The 10,375-nt window shown below is 49.9% G+C and overlaps 1 protein-coding gene across 1 annotated transcript; it reads right to left on the bottom strand.

Moving 5' to 3' along the window:
* Window positions 1–6: 6 nt before the first annotated feature.
* LOC107213813 (acidic proline-rich protein PRP25-like) lies at window positions 7–9,861 on the bottom strand. The gene is made up of 3 exons (XM_033519388.1): window positions 9,828–9,861; window positions 4,494–4,996; window positions 7–760 (listed from the first exon to the last, which is right to left on the bottom strand). Exons 1-3 carry the CDS (start codon window positions 9,859–9,861, stop codon window positions 581–583), a joined length of 717 nt encoding a protein of 238 aa, XP_033375279.1. The 3' UTR covers window positions 7–580.
* Window positions 9,862–10,375: the final 514 nt, after the last annotated feature.

Genomic DNA, 10,375 nt, shown 5'->3' with positions numbered 1-10,375 from the left:
AGAACCTCCGGAACCTCTAGAACCTCCAGAACCTCGAGAACCTTGGGAACCTCAGGGGAACCTAAGGAAAACCTCGGGGGAACCTTGGGGGAGCCTCAGGAACCTCGGGAGCTTTGGGGGAGCCTTGGGAGTACCTCGGGGGAACCTCTGGAACCTCGGGAGAGCCCTGGGAGCTTCAGGGGAGCCTTGGGGGAACCTCAGGAGAACCTCGGGAGCACCTTGGGAGCCTCAGGGGAGCTTTGGGAGAACCTTGGGAGTTTTGGGGGAGCTTTGGGGGAACTTTGGGAACCTCTGGAGCTTCGGGAACCTAGGGAGAACCTCAGGAGAACCTCGGGAGAACCTCGGGAGAACCTCGGGAGAACCTCGGGAGCTTCAGGGGAACCTCAGGAGAACCTCGGGAACCCCAGGAGAACCTCAGGAGCTTTGGAGAGCCTCAGGAACCTCAGGAGAGCCTCGGGAACCTCAGGAGAACCTCGGGAACCCCAGAAGAACCTCAGGAGCTTTGGAGAGCCTCGGGAACCTCAGGAGAGCCTCGGGAACCTCAGGAGAACCTCAGGAGCTTTGGAGAGCCTCGGGAACCTCAGGAGAACCTCAGGGGAACCTTGGGAACCCCAGGAGAACCTCGGGAACCCCAGGAGAACCTCGGGAGCTTTCGGGGAACCTCAGGAGAACCTCGGGAGCTTTGGGAGAACCTCAGGAGAACCTCAGGAGTTTTGGGGGAGCTTTGGGAGAACCTCAGGAGCCTCAGGAGCTTCGGGAGCTTCAGGGAGAGCCGGCCCAGCCCAGCAGAACGGGAAAATAAAAATAACAGGAAAACCAGAAATAAATATCAATAGAAATAACAGTAACATTGAAAATATAAATAGCAGTAAAAATAAAATTCAAAATATAAATGAATAAAAATTAACATAAATTAACATAAATTAAATTAAATTAAATTAAAATAATATAATATAATATAATATAATATAATATAAATCAATATAAATCAATATAAATTAACATAAATTAATATAAATTAATATAAATTAATATAATATAATATGCAGTAAAAATAAAAATAAAAATAACTAAAAATAAAATTCAAAATATAAATAGCAGTAAATAAATATGTATAGATATAAATAAAATATAAATGTAAATATAAATATAGATATAGATATAGATATAAGTATAGATATAAATATAGATATAAATATAAATAACCATAAAAATCGAAATAAAAATCGAAATAGAAATAAAAATAAATAAAAATAAAAATAAAAATAAAAATAAAAATAAAAATAAAAATAAAAATAAAAATAAAAATAAAAACAAAAACAAAAATAAAGATAAAAATAAAGATAAAAATAAAGATAAAAAGAAAATAAAAATAAAAATAAAAATAAAAATAAAAATAAAGATAAAATAAAAATAAAAATAAAAATAAAGATAAAATAAAAATAAAAATAAAAATAAAATAAAAATAAAAATAAAGATAAAAATAAAAATAAAATAAAGATAAAAATAAAATAAAAATAAAAATTATAATAAAAATAAAGATAATGATAACCCCCTGGCAAAGCCCCCGGAGGTTCGAAGGAGGGAGATCAGATAAAGGCAGAGGCGCCTGGAACTCACTGAAAATTTAATCCCCTGGAGATTTCCTTACGCTAAATTTGCATTTGGAGCATCCACGGCGCCGCCAGAGCTGCACCTGGGAGGGGAAAACGGGAATTGTTCATTTCCTCCTATTATTTTATCCTTTTTTTATCCTAGAGAAGTTCCCAAAATCCCAGCTGGGCACAGGCTCAGCTCTCAGATGTCATTTTGGGATTAATCAATTAATCAATTAAAGTTTGGGCTGAGAGCCTTGGGGTGCTCAAAGCTCCAGTTTGGAACTGGAGAGACCTCGGGATGTGGAACTGGGGGGGTTTAAATGATGAAAAAAAAGGGTTTTTATGGGGTTGTGCCTTTCCTCGTGTGAAATCCTAACCAGAATTTCATTTTTCAGGGTTTTTCCCATCTTTTCCTTCTCCTAGAGGAGAAATCCAGGTGAGAAAAAATCATTTGTTCCGCCAGCCGCTGTTGTCTTCCTCCTCCCACGTGGCAATCTGCTTCCTCCCAGTCCTCTGGGGCAAAAAAAAACCTTTTTCCTGAAAAAAAAACCCCAATTCCACCCCAAAATCCAGGCTGAGGCAGCAAAACCCGTCAGAGGATGAATCAAAGTCCTAAAGCCTCTGCAGGGCGGCGATCCCGGGGTTCCATCGCATAATTTGGGATGAATTTTTGGGCTAAATCCCCGAAAAAAATGGATTTGCAACAGCGAAAATGTTCTGGGGAGGGTTTGAAATGAGGCTGGAGCAGGAGGGGAAGGGAAGGAAACGAACCCAGCCCAGCCTGAGCTCTGGGGCTGCCCCAGAAAAAGCAGAAGACACCAAAAAATCGAGGAGGAACTGACAAAACTTTGGGTTTTCGGAGTGTTTTTGGCAAAATTTGGTGAAATTCAGGATTAACAACCGGCTCTGCTCCCTCCCTCCATCCTCCCACAGATAAAACCCAGGAATAATCCAAATTATCCATCAAAAATGGTACCAGGAGGGGATTTTTGCAGGTTTGGGATAAAACCGTGGGGTTTTGGGGGAGCAGCTCTGGTGGGACCCCAAATTTGGGGGTTCTCGGCTGGGAGGTTTGGGAATGGCAGGAAGGAGGGTCCCGCTCCTGGGGCAAGAGATGGAAAATATAAATAACCATAAAATAAAAATAAAAATAAAAATAAAATAAAAAATAAAAATAAAATAAAAAATATAAATATAAATATAAATATAAATAAAATAAAAAATCAAAATCAAAATCAAAATAAAATCAAAAATAAAAATAAAAATAAAAAAATAAAAATAAAACCAAAATAAAATAAAAATAAAAATAAAAATAAAATAAAAATAAAAATAACTTTTTTTTCAAGAGGATTAAAATGTAAAATATGTGTGAAAATGGTAAAAAACACCAAATTGAGCACAAAAATCCCTTCCTGGAGCAGCCCAGGGTGGAGCCCTTGGTACCACTCGGGGTTTTGCTCCGGAGCATCCCAGTGATGCCAAGAGAAGCCAAAATTCCGATTCCCTGGGAGGGAAATGAGCTGCAGCCACCAAAAAAATCCCATTTTGGGCTGGAATTTGGGGAGCTCCAAAGTGCAGGTTCATCCTCCCGTGCTCAGGACTCGTTTCCTGTTTACGCCCCGGCTCTGCCACCTTCGCCTCCGTCATCACATCCCCTTCCTCGAGCCCAGAAATGGGGCAAATTCTTCCTTTTTTGGGTCTGCAGAGGAGCAGGGCTGGGGGGGAGAGGCGGCTCCCGGAGCTCCCCCAGCCCTGGGGAGGAGGAAAGTGTCCCACCTTTGGAAAAAGGCTGGAAATGACCCGAAAAAGGCTGGAAATGACCCGAAAAAGGCTGGAAATGACCCGAAAAAGGCAGAAAATGACCCGAAAAAGGCTGAAAATGACCCGAAAAAGGCTGAAAATGACCCGAAAAAGGCTGGAAATGACCCGAAAAAGGCTGGAAATGACCCGAAAAAGGCTGGAAATGACCCGAAAAAGGCAGAAAATGACCCGAAAAAGGCTGGAAATGACCCGAAAAAGGCTGGAAATGACCCGAAAAAGGCTGGAAATGACCCGAAAAAGGCAGAAAATGACCCGAAAAAGGCTGAAAATGACCCGAAAAAGGCTGGAAATGACCCGGACCAAAGCCCTGGCAAAGCGCGAGTTGCTCCATTGCTCAACCGGGGCGCTTTGGGGCCGTCCCCATTCCCGGCACCCCCGTGCCTCAGTTTCCCCCTCGGAGCTGACGCGTTTCCGCCGTGCCCTGCCCGGTCTGAGCCTCTCTGAATTCTCCTCTGAGTTCTCCTCTGAGTTCTCTCAGTTCTGCTCTGAGTTCTCTCAGTTCTCCTCTGAGTTCTCTCAGTTCTTCTCTGAGGTCTCTGAGCCCCTCTGAGTTCTCCGAGCGCTTCTCCAGACCCATCCGGCCCTCCCCGAGTCCTCCCCGGGTCCTCCCCGGGTCCTCCCCGGGCCTGACGGACCCCGCGGGGCCCGGATTTTTCCCCTCTTCCCCTAAAATCGACCTCCCCGAAGCCCCTCCCGCATCCCCGCAGCCCAAACTGAGGGAGCCCGGCCGCGTTCTCAGCCCAGCTCCGGGGAAACGCGCGGCTCCAGCACAACAAAATAAGAGAAAAAGCGGCAAATCCCCCCCCCCAAATCCGCGTTTTCAGCAGGAGAGCGATGATCTGAAGAAATCTGAATTCTGGGGGGGGTTTTGCAGCCTCGGGAGCATCCCCGGCATCCCCGGCGGGGCGGGAGGAGCGGCGCAGCCGAGGGATTGTGGGAATATCCCGGGGGATGCGCCCTCCTGCAGCTCCTCTCCCTTTCCCAAGGGCGCTTCCATCGGGATCCGAGCATCCCCGGAGGGCGGAGGAGCCCGGAGATCAGAGCATCCCCCCGGAGCCGAGGCCGAGCGCTCACCCCGAGCCGCGGATGCTGCGCTGCTCCCGGGATTCCTGCCCCGCGTCCTGCCCGCATCGCTACGCGGGGAGCGGCGGCCGCTCCATTGTTTTCCAGCGCCGCTATTGTTCTCTCGGCCCGATGGCTCCGTCCTGGAAGGGGAGAGGGGAAGGAGGGAGCGCTGAGCGCTGGCGGAGCCGCCGGGGGTGCCCTGGGGGTGCCCTGGGGGTGTCCTGAGGGTGCCGAGGGGTCCCAGCGGCCGCGCTCGGGGTGGAGCCGCCGGGAGGAGCCGGTGCCCAGCGGGGGCTCCTGGGGGGCTCCGGGGCAGCGGCGGGCGGGTCCCCCCGGGCCCGGCGGGGCCAGGAGGTGCCGTGGCCGGGGAGGGAGCTCCGGTTGCTCCAGCCCAGCGCGGAGGGGATGCTGAGAGCGCTCCGAGGCTGCCGAGGTGAGCCCGGGGCTGGGGGCCGGATCCACCGGCGGTGAGCGAGGTTTGCGGGGAGCTCCCGGCTGCGGGGGGACCGCGGCTCAGCCCCCGGGACCGCTCCCGGGACAGGGGACGGGGATGGGGATGAGAGCGGGATGGGGATGAGGATGAGGATGGGGGTGAGGAGGGGGCAGCCCCGTCCCTCCCGCACTCACCCGGTGCCGGAGCCGCTCCGCTCGCAGCCGCTGCCCCCAAGGGCCGCCCCTGGGCGGGGCGGGACGGGGAGGGGCGCGGGCGGGGCCGGGGGTGGCAGCTCGGGGGACACCCCCACCCACAGCCGGGGTCACCCCCGAACCCCAAGGACATCCCGGGGTCCCTTCCCGGGTGCTGGGGGGCTCAGGGAGCCCGGCTGTCCCCGCCCGGACATCCCGAGGGAGGCTCCAGCAGCATCCCTGGAGCAGGTTCTGGTTCCCGAAGGACGCCCGGGCTCAGGACCAGGACCTGGATTTTCCATCCCTGGGAGAAGAGCAGGGTCCCGAGGGACGCCCCCTCCCCACTGGATCCCAACCAGGATCCCGAAAGATTCCCGATGGCAGGAGCAGGATGCCAAGGGATTCTCCAGCCCCGTTCCCGGAATCCCAAAGGAATTCCCATCCCACGCACCGGGCTGGAAATGCTCTTGCAGTCAGCTCCAGAATCCAGAATTCCCAGGGGGGGCTTTGGGGGCTGAAGCAGAAGTTTCTGCCCTAAAAAGCCCCAAATCCTGGGATATCCGCACTCGCTGCTCCGCTGCTGCGATGGGGCCGTGCCGGGATCCAAAACCGCCCCCGAGAAGGCGATGGAGGAGGAAATAAATGGAAATAAAACCTGCCTGGAAGCGGCAGCTGCGGGTCACAGACACCTCTGAGCTCAGAACTCCCGGGGTCGGGGTCCCGTCCTGCCCCAGCAGAGTCCGGGGAGAGTTTGGGGAGAGATTGGGGGAGTTTGGGGAGAGTTTGGGGGAGAATTTGGGGAGAGTTTGGGGGAATTTGGGGAGAGTTTGGGGAGAGTTTAGGGAGAGTTTGGGGGAGAGTTTGGGGAGAGTTTGGGCAGAGTTTGGGCAGAGTTTGGGCAGAGTTTGGGCAGAGTTTGGGCAGAGTTTGGGGAGAGTTTGGGGAGAGTTTGGGGGAGAGTCTGGGGGAGAGTCTGGGGGAGAATTTGGGGAGAGTCTGGGGGAGAATTTGGGGGACAATTTGGGGAGAATTTGGTGGAATTTGGGGAGAATTTGGGGGAGAATTTGGGGGAGAATTTGGGGGAGAATTTGGGGGAGAATTTGGGGGAGAATTTGGGGGAAGTTTGGGGAGAGTTTGGGGAGATTTTTGGGGAAGTTTGGGGGAATTTGGGGCAATTCAGTATTCCAGAGGAGCAGTGGCCGTGTCCCTCCTCCTTTGTCTGCTCCTGACCTTTCCCAGTGCTTTGTGGCTTCTCTTTTTTTTCTTTTGAAGGAATTTGCCTAGAAACAGCCCACACAAAAGGCAAAAAAACCCCAAAAACCCCAAAACAAAGAAATAATCAAAGCAGCTCCTTGAGCCAAACAGACAAATCTCTGCAGGCACAGACTGGAATGGGTCGATTTTCCCTTATTTTCCTGAATTTTTATGTAAAACACACAGAATTCTGGCTCGGGGAAGCTCTGAGAGCGGGGCAGGGCCAGGATTGATATTCCAGCAGCATCCCCAGGGCTGGCAGGGATGAGAGGCCCTTTGTGGTGGGAGGAGAGGACAATGGAGCTCGCCCCAAACCCCCGGGATTCGGCCTCAGAGCTTCCCCCGAGCAAAGAGAAAAATCAAATTAAATCTGGGGTTTGAGGTGGGCGCCTGCAGGAGCACAGGGGGGATCTTGGCTGAGGAATTGGGGTTAAATCCTGGTTTTTGGCGTGTTCTGCTGGCTGCTGTCGGTGCACGGGGGTGGGGGGAGGCTGGAGCCTGGATGGGGGATTTTTTTACCAAATCCAGGGAATCTGAGCCATTCCTGCCCTGGGGCAGCACAGCACGGGGAGCTGAGATCCACCAGGGAAGGAGAGCAGGATTTCCACCCCTGGGGGCTCCCAAAATCCCCCAGGAGGAGGCAAAAAGGATGTTCTGAATAAACCAGAACACCAAAGATCCCTTTCCAACCTCGATCTTTGTGATTTATTCCTGCCAAGGACCTCAGGATAGGGCTCCTGCCTGGCCCCAGAATAAAGCACCAGCTCCAAAATGCTCCAAAATGCTCCAAAATTCCCCAAAATTCTCCAAAATTCTCCAAAATTCAATTATTTGCCCCCCAAACCAAGCAAAAATCCCTCATTTCCTACCCCAGCAGCTTCTGGTGGTTTCAGCTTTAAGCCCCCCCAGCTGATTGTGGGTAATTTCTTCCATTGGGAAGAAATCAATCAACCAATCAATCAATCAATCAATGATGGAATTCCCAGAGGAGCTGGGGCTGTCCCTGCCATGGCAGGGGGGGCTCTGGGTGGGATTTATCCCTTCCAGGATCCTGGAATTCCATGGATTCCCCACCAAAGGAATTGCTGACACCACGCTGCATCTATGCCCGCGTTTATTTATACTGAACAGCTTTAAAAATACAGAATAAAATAGCTTTATCTACTATTATTCACAACATCTGGTCCAAATATTACATTTTTAAATATTTAGTTGTTTAATGAAGCAATGTTAGGAAACGACAACAACAAAAAAGGAATAATAATAATAATAATAATAATAATAATAATAATAATAATAATAATAATAATAATAAAAAGAACTCAGTGAAAGAATTACACATCTTGGAACAACAGAAAAATCAAACACACCCCACCCCATCCCTCCCCAAAATTCAACTTTTGCTGTTGAACAAAAAAGTTTTACAGCCAAAGTCAGTCAGGAAAAGTCATGGAAAAGCCGAAATTGATCCCCACTGCCCAAGAACAGTCAATAGTTTGTTACGCCAGAGGTTGTTCTCAACAGACAAACACAGGAATTTTTATTTGGACTGGGATTGCCCAGGAAGGGCAGAGGCCACCCGAGCTCTCCCCGCTGCCCTGGAGGGTGTGGGAATTCCAGGCAGGGATTTCAACAGGAATTTCAACAGGAATTTCAGGCAGGAATTCAAACCAGGAATTCAAACCAGGAACTTCAACACGGATTTCAACACAAATTCCAACCAGGGATTTCAGCAGGAATTCCAGCCGGGAACTCCAAACACGAATTCCAACCAGAAACTCCAACCAGGATTTCCAAGCACGAATCCAACCAGGAATTTCAACACAAATTCCAACAGGAATTTCAGCCAGGATTTCCAACCAGGAATTTCAACACGAATTCCAACCAGGATTTCCAGCCAGGAATTCCAGGCAGGAATTTCAACACGAATTCCAGCAGGAATTTCAGCAGGAATTCCAGCCAGGATTTCCAACCAGGAATTCCAACCATGAACTCCAACCAGGATTTCCAGCCAGGAATTCCAGGCAGGAATTTCAACACAAATTCCAACCAGGAATTCCAGGCAGGAATTCCAGCAGGATTTCCAGACAGGAATTCCAGCCAGGAATTACAACACAAATTCCAACAGGAATTTCAACACAAATTCCAACCAGGAATTCCAGCAGGATTTCCAGCCAGGATTTCCAGCAGGATTTCCAACCAGGAATTCCAACCAGGATTTCCAGCCAGGATTTCCAACCAGGAATTCCAACCAGGATTTCCAGCCAGGAATTCCAACCAGGATTTCCAGCCAGGATTTCCAGCCAGGATTTCCAGCCAGGATTTCCAGCAGGATTTCCAACCAGGAATTCCAGCCAGGAATTCCAGCCAGGATTTCCAGCCAGGAGCGCTCCTGGTGGCTCCAGCACCGATCCCAACTCTCCGCCAGCCCCGGATCCTCCCCCAGGGCTCCCCAAAAAGCACAGAAACCTCCCCAAATTCTTGCTGCAGAAATCCCGAGCGACCCCCCAGCCCCAGCTTGGGAAGAGGAAAAGGAAAAATGGGGAAAAACGGGGGAAAAAAGCAGTTTTTGGTTGAAGAAGGCGCGAGGTGGAGCTGGTGGCTCCGGAGCTGGGCTGGGCTGGAGGGCTCGGCCAGAGGAGGAGGAGAAGACACCAGCAGAGCCCAAAATGAGCAATTTCCCCATTTCTGGAATTTTCTGCTCATGGGGACTCCCCTCCCCGTGCTGCCCCAGCAGGGAGGAACCACAAAAGCCTCCAGGTTCGGGTAGGAACACAAAACACGGCTAAATAAAGTATCCACAACCCTAGGGATTGGTCAGTGAAGAAATTCTACCATCACATGACATTGTCATGACACTCACACCACTCCCTCCCAGGAAAACGCCGTCGTCCTGAGCGGAAATGTTATTTTTTTCTTAATATATGGAAATAAAATACCGCGATGTTCATGTACAAACCAAGCTGTCGTGTTTCCAGTCAGTGTTAAAAGGTAATTAAAGCAAATTTGGGGTTGGGAAGGTTGAGCTTTTTGAGTTTTCCCTCCAATGGAAAAGTTAATCAGTCATAGCTACGAAACCTAAATTTCTACAGGCGGAATTTGCAAGTATTTCCTTTAGAAAATGTTTTGACATGTCAGCAAGAACCCTTAATTCAACCTAAAAATTAAAAAAAATACAAGAAAATTTTAATTTTAAAATGATAAAAGTCCCGAGTTTGTTTGTAGACACTGATGGTGTGTCTGGTGTGCCAAAATGAGATTTCCACCGTGGATATTTGCCCTTCCCTGTCAGGGTTTGGCTGAAGCTCCTCGTGGTCTCCTCGCTCAGTCCCAGCCGTCACCCGGCCCCGGCTGTCGGGGTTTGGCTGTTGGAAAGGGAGGGGGGACACAGGAAAATCCAGGGTTGTGTTGTCAGGTGACAGCCGGAGTTCCCAGTGGGCACAGCGGGGTTAATGCTGAACGAACCTTCATCTTCATCCTGCAGCTTCATCTTCCTCATCCTCCTGCAGCTTCATCCTGCAGCTTCATCTTCATCCTGCAGCTTCATCTTCCTCATCCTCCTGCAGCTTCATCCTCATCCTGCAGCTTCATCTTCATCCTGCAGCTTCATCCTCATCCTCATCCTCCTGCAGCTTCATCCTCATNTCCTCATCCTCCTGCAGCTTCATCCTCATCCTGCAGCTTCATCTTCATCCTGCAGCTTCATCCTCATCCTCATCCTCCTGCAGCTTCATCCTCATCCTGCAGCTTCATCTTCATCCTGCAGCTTCATCTTCATCCTGCAGCTTTATCTTCCTCATCCTCATCCTCCTGCAGCTTCATCTTCCAACTGCAGCCTCTTCCTCATCCTCATCCTCCTGCAGCTTCATCTTCATCCTCATCCTGCAGCTTCATCTTCCTCCTCATCCTGCAGCTTCATCCTCATCCTGCAGCTTCATCTTCCAACTGCAGCCTCTTCCTCATCTTCCTCCTGCAGCCTCTTCCTCATCCTCATCCTCCTGCAGCTTCATCCT

The sequence above is a fragment of the Parus major genome, chromosome 22 (assembly GCF_001522545.3).
Source record: "Parus major isolate Abel chromosome 22, Parus_major1.1, whole genome shotgun sequence".
Taxonomy (NCBI): domain Eukaryota; kingdom Metazoa; phylum Chordata; class Aves; order Passeriformes; family Paridae; genus Parus; species Parus major.
Note: the sequence above shows the minus strand (reverse complement) of the source record. Positions and strands in the feature narration are given on the sequence as shown.

Excerpts from the sequence above, each read along its gene's own strand:
- LOC107213813 (XM_033519388.1), bottom strand. The coding sequence starts at position 9,861 with ATGAGGAAGATGAAGCTGCAGGATGAAGATGAAG. Across the intron at positions 4,997-9,827 it reads GCTGCAGGATGAAGATGAAG|CCGCGGTCCCCCCGCAGCCG; the intron begins GTTCGTTCAGCA and ends CCGGGGGCTGAG. Across the intron at positions 761-4,493 it reads CGCAGCATCCGCGGCTCGGG|CTCCCGAAGCTCCTGAGGCT; the intron begins GTGAGCGCTCGG and ends CTCTCCCTGAAG.